This window comes from Maylandia zebra, linkage group LG4 (assembly GCF_041146795.1).
Source record: "Maylandia zebra isolate NMK-2024a linkage group LG4, Mzebra_GT3a, whole genome shotgun sequence".
Lineage (NCBI taxonomy): Eukaryota > Metazoa > Chordata > Actinopteri > Cichliformes > Cichlidae > Maylandia > Maylandia zebra.
Genome location: NC_135170.1, coordinates 31,053,170 through 31,058,702, shown reverse-complemented (window position 1 = coordinate 31,058,702; position 5,533 = coordinate 31,053,170). Strand labels below are relative to the sequence as shown.

Here is a 5,533-nt window from a genome sequence, read left to right as displayed (position 1 = left end):
CTTTCTAGTTTCATCACAGAATATATAAAGGACCTCTTTCTTAAAGCTCTCAGCTGTTTTGGAAGATTACTGGTACTATTACAGTTTTTTTCCTAATTACTAAAACACTTACAAATTCTGTGTACACTAATAGCTCACTATGACACACTGGGCAAAGGGATTCACTCGTGATGCACAATGCATAATGTGAGGCAGAAGAGAAACACAGCTAGCACTAAAATAAATGTTCACACTTGCTACTAATACAGCTTAACAGTTGAGTGTGAGTCCAGGAAAGGGAAGTTAAGGGTTGATGCCAACTATGGTTAGTAATGAACAGCAGGGTTATAGGTTTCAGGTGGTCAGCTGGAGCCTTTCTGTGTGGAGCTTGCACAGTCATCATGGCTTCCTCCCACAGACAAAAAATATGCTGCAAAGTTAACTCATGATTCTAAATTTGCCGTAGGGAAATTTTTATTTCGTGTGTTGTAACTTTTGTACAAGCGCAAGACAGCACACGAATTTGGAAAGACCTCGGTTACGGGTAGTGAACACTGTGTTCTGTTTTTTTAGTGTGTAATCAGTCCTCAGCACTTATGATTTTAGCTGGTTGTGTGATTTTAAGCACAGGCAAACAGTTTTGTTGAGAATGAGATTTTGAGGGTTATATAGGTTGTATCACAATTTAACAAACAAATAGAGGTAATTTGGAGTTGTTCAGTTGGAGAAATGACATCTGTGCATGGTGAGGTTTTGTTTTTTTGAAACTTCTGCTTCTTGTGGTTTTGAGTTTTGCAAAATGGTTACATGACATCTGCCAGTTGCGTCAGGGCAAAAACTGCCCGAAGGGTTTTCCAAAACACACAGTTTCAGTAAACTGGATTGCATGTTACTGTCAGGGTCTAGCTTTTGTGTTTTTGAGTTTTGTATTCTTGTTTAATATATTTAATTTTGTTTTTCTGTTTGGTCTTTATTTTTACTCTAGTGTTTAAAGATTATTTTTTTTGCACTTCTGTTTTATTATTCTTTGTCATTACCTAATGTTCTGTTACATGATGACTTTTAGTCTCAGAATTTAGTTCCCACTTTGACTTCATTGTTATCCCTTCTGCTACACCTGCAATGTTTCCCTTATTATCTGGTTTCAGTATTAATTACTTTTCTCTCCTGTCTTCCCTTTTCACTGTCATCTTGTTTAATGGGTCTTTTTGTCTCTGTGTTAGTACTTTGTCTTTTCATTACTTCCTCTTTCACTGAAGATTATTCTTACTTTCTGTTTTTCATCTTTTAAGATTTCAACAAATGTGTTAATAACTTTCACACATACATACGTACATACACATCAACTCACTTTGTATCAGAGATCTGTGTTTTTTCATTTTCTTTAACCTCAGCCGAGTCCTCTCCTCCATCTCTCTCTTTTCCTCTTCATTCACCCATAAAATTTTTGCCTCCATTTCAAACACACTGTTTCCATTTTCTGTGACAAGTTTCTGTATCTTTTCCAGCAGCACTGTGCGTTGAGAGTTATCACTCGGGACAACACTGTGACACCTCTGGCTGCACTTTTCACTGAGCCAGCAGAGGGCCTTTCCCCCACTTTCTACATACTCTTCTGAATTTGTGTCTTTGTACTTCTCAGCACAGGTGAAGACAACCATGCAGTGACTCCACACCGCGTCACCCAGCAGGGCCACGTGTTCCTCCAAAGCCTTCCGACGCTTTTCTGACAAGACAGAGGTTGCCTTAATTATTATAAGGAACACATGTGGGCCTGGCGAGCAGAGAGCAACGCTGGTTATGATCTCCATCTTCACCAGCTTAGGTGTGTTCTGAGCACTGGAGTCACACCACCAGCCAGGAGTGTTCACAACTGTGACCCGCAGTTCGGACACTTTCCCAATCCTCCTGGAGCATAAAGTCCTCTCTTCTGTGCCAAACTCTTCTTTACCCAGGATTAAGTTTCCTACAGCATTCTTTCCAGAGTCTCTGCCACCAAGAAGGACAATCTTTAACTGTGATGTACACCAACCATCCACTAAAGAAGAAAAATAGAAATACACATTAAGGAAAAGAGACAAGAATGAAAAGCTAATCCCAAAATCTTCTTTTTTTACTTGTTGATGAATTCCCATCCATGACATAAAATATCAAAAAGACTGAAATCAGAAATGCATGTATCTCAAACAACAAGAACAAGGCAGACTAATTTAAAAGTATTTTTGTTTATATCAGATCCCAAAACATGTTTTCACCCTGATAAAGATAAATCATTTCACACTCTACAACTAATTAGCCCCTTCTTGATAACTGTGCGGGAGTAAATTGTGATATCACGCATCCATTTTCTCTGTGATAGGGCCTTAAAGCAATGCTTTATTATGGGTGCGGCCACTTTGAATCACAGATGGGTGCAGTTTCCCCTGATTCAGCATTGCACTAAAAGACGCTTTAAAGATACTTCTTCTAAACAAAGAAGAAAGAAATTAACCAAGGATAAATGAAACAGCTATTAGAACATGAGGCAAGTATAAAAATGAGTAAATATGAAGCATGAAAGATTTATTAAAGCTTATATACCTTATGGCTGACTATGGTTTTTTTCATCATAGATTAATAGAAACATTTCAACACTGTATTACATAACAGCATTAAACTCCATGCTACTTATCAATGAAACTATAGTGAACAAAAATGAACAAAACAATGTGGAAACATCACTAATCAATCCATTGTGACCAATTTCTTTGTTAATGAAACATTATGAAATCATTTCATGACACTAATAATACAAAGTCTTTGGGTTTCAGACATAATTGTGTACGTTTTGTGGTGAACAAGGAGAATCATATATTAACACTTACATGTTGACAGATTGCTAGTTGCCATCTCCAAATCTGTGCTGTCTATAAGCCTGTAATGTATAAAACAATCATCATTTTCTCACGTCTACTCCATGTTTCCAGCCTTTGTGTGAAAAATGCAGACACTGAAGGAGTCATGGTAGTGTGTAGAGTCTGAAGGTCATCTGCAGTCAGCAATGAGACACGCCTGCCATAAACACTAATAACCATTTATCATTTACTCCACACAAACAAAAACTGTATTTTTTTCATAATACTCAGAGAGGTTTGGGGGTTAAAACATTTAATAAGTAATTTTGCAATCACGGGACATTACATTTTAAAAATAAAATAAAAAACTAACACCATAATCACACTCAATTTTTGGGATCCTGTAGTGTCGCCATGTAACTAAATGCCTTTATTCAAATTAACTGCAAATTTTAGGTTTTCCTGTTTCCTGCTTCTATTTATTCTTTTATTCGCCTGATGAGCGAATAAAATCAAATAAAATGTGCCGCCAAACCATGAAACAATAGCTAAAACTCTAATTAGCTTTCAAATAATTAATGTGTAACACTAACGTTGCACTTTTTTTATTTTCTTTTTTTCTGCACTTTAACAATGATATTTACATGCAGTACTTCCGGTTAAGCCATTCAAAATAACCTAATTAGTTAAAGTTTAATGTTTTTAAAAATTAATTTAACATTTATTTCTTTTTAAAGAAAGAAATGTATTGTGTAGCTCTGTGCTCGGACTTCTCTCGACAGATCAGGTTTTTCTTGGTTTGTGGGGTAAATAAGCTCCGCCCCTCTTCCGGTTTGGTTTTACACAATCGGTGGTTACCAAAGCAGACGTTCGGAGCTCTGTGGTCATTAGAGGATCAGCGACGATGGGGGTCAAAGTCAGAGTGGAATATTGGTATTTTTTTTCATATTACGTACTTTCTTTATATTTTCAGTTAACTTTTTGTCTGTTGTCAGTTTAAACACAGTTTCACTTTTGGCTAGCTCATAGCTAAGCTAGGTGCCTGCGCAGGCAGCAGCCTGAGCCAAGAGTAAGGAGCGCTGATTCTGCTTTTGCTTGTATGATTTTCTTACGCACCTGTGTTTTTATTTAATTTAGTGGTGGATGAGGTTACGAGCCCCGCTATCGTGAGCTCGCCCGTGTTGTCAAGGGTGAGTTTAGCGATGCGGACGTGACAGGTTTCGTGGGAAGAACCGGTAAGTCATCGTTGATCGCTGCAGGTAAAGCTGGAGCTGGAACTCATGGTTTGTTTCATATCAGATGAGACAAACCACGAGTTCATAGCTCCAGCCTTAAATTCCGCCCCTCCCTTTATTGTGAGCTTAGATCATCAAAGCGCCATTCTCACGTCCTATTTCTGCTGCCCTTGGTATTATAGGTAGCTTTGAGATTGAAATCAATGGGCAGCTGGTCTTCTCCAAGGTTGAAACTGGTGGATTCCCTTATGAGGATGACGTAAGTACTGTGCATACAATTTGCCTATCATATGTCAATTAGAAAAGAATAGCCCTTTATTGTCATTGTACACTTATACTGTGTATTTCTTGGCACAGGTCATGAACGCGATTCAAAATGCTTATGATGGCAAACCTTTGCAGAAGATCACCAAAAGCCGCGCTCCATGCGTCATCATGTAAACCTCCCTACTGCTACACAACCGTGCAGCTGTGGTTTACACACCCAGAAGAGAAGCACTAGCAGTAAACCAAACTCTGCTCTGCCTCATGGCTCCTCTCTCTGTTCCCATAGTGGTCCTCCGGGGTATTAATGATTACCGTTGCTTCAACTATTAAAGGTTATGGTATGATGTATCTGTCCCTGGAGTTCCCTCATCATAGGAGCAAAGACAGGGAGATGATGTTGCAGATGATATGGAGGGAATTCACCTTTTTGTCCTATTGCCTGTCATTTTCTACCCGACCAGTTGTGTTTTGTTTCTCACTGTAGGTTTGTTTGGTTTTTTTGTTGGAACAATACAAATGGAAATACATTATCTTTGCACCACACTATGCATAATAATTTGTCACTAAAGCATTTTTATGATATTTCATCATTTTCATAAAGTAGTAATTCACTCTGCTGGTTTTGAATAGATTTGCATTGTCATATTTGTGGCTTGGTGGATGCAAAGGGAATCTTGACTTTTTTTTTTCTTTTTTTTTTAATCCATATCAAATTTGAAAGGAGTACAACATTAAAACAATTGGACGTAATGATGCTATCGTCTGCAGCACCTGAGCTTAGCCAAGTTTCTGCTCTAATTTGTTTCGGTAAAGTACTTTCGCATGAAATGTGTGTTTCTAAGGGCCGTCACCAGCTGGTCTATGAAGCTCACATACTAGATGCTAGCTCATATTCCATAAATCCTTTTGCATTGTTTTCTGATATTAAAACTGGAGCAAGAAATAAAGGCAATTGTTCTTTAAGTACTGCGTGTGTCACTTTTTCACAATTAAAGGTGTCTTATTATCTTTAATAGGTTTCTTAAAATGCTTGCATGTGATTGTTGTCCTCACACGTATTTGGTTCTTGGAACTGGTAACCAGGTGTTTTTCATTGCATGCAAAACAGCTTTTCCTCTGTGGGCCGAGGCTGTCAACCTCTAGGGAGGATCGCACACAAACTGCCAACTATTTTACAGCCGAGTTGAGCAGGCTTTTCCTGTTTTGTCTCTGTCCTCT

At 38.2% G+C, this 5,533-nt stretch overlaps 1 protein-coding gene across 1 annotated transcript; it reads left to right on the top strand.

The window, feature by feature from the left end:
* The first annotated feature begins 3,588 nt into the window (after window positions 1-3,588).
* Window positions 3,589-5,278, top strand: selenow2a (selenoprotein W, 2a). The gene is made up of 4 exons (XM_004552415.5): window positions 3,589-3,746; window positions 3,951-4,048; window positions 4,231-4,307; window positions 4,406-5,278. The coding sequence occupies exons 1-4, from the start codon at window positions 3,718-3,720 to the stop codon at window positions 4,487-4,489; spliced, it is 288 nt and encodes a 95-aa protein (XP_004552472.2). The 5' UTR covers window positions 3,589-3,717; the 3' UTR covers window positions 4,490-5,278.
* Window positions 5,279-5,533: the final 255 nt, after the last annotated feature.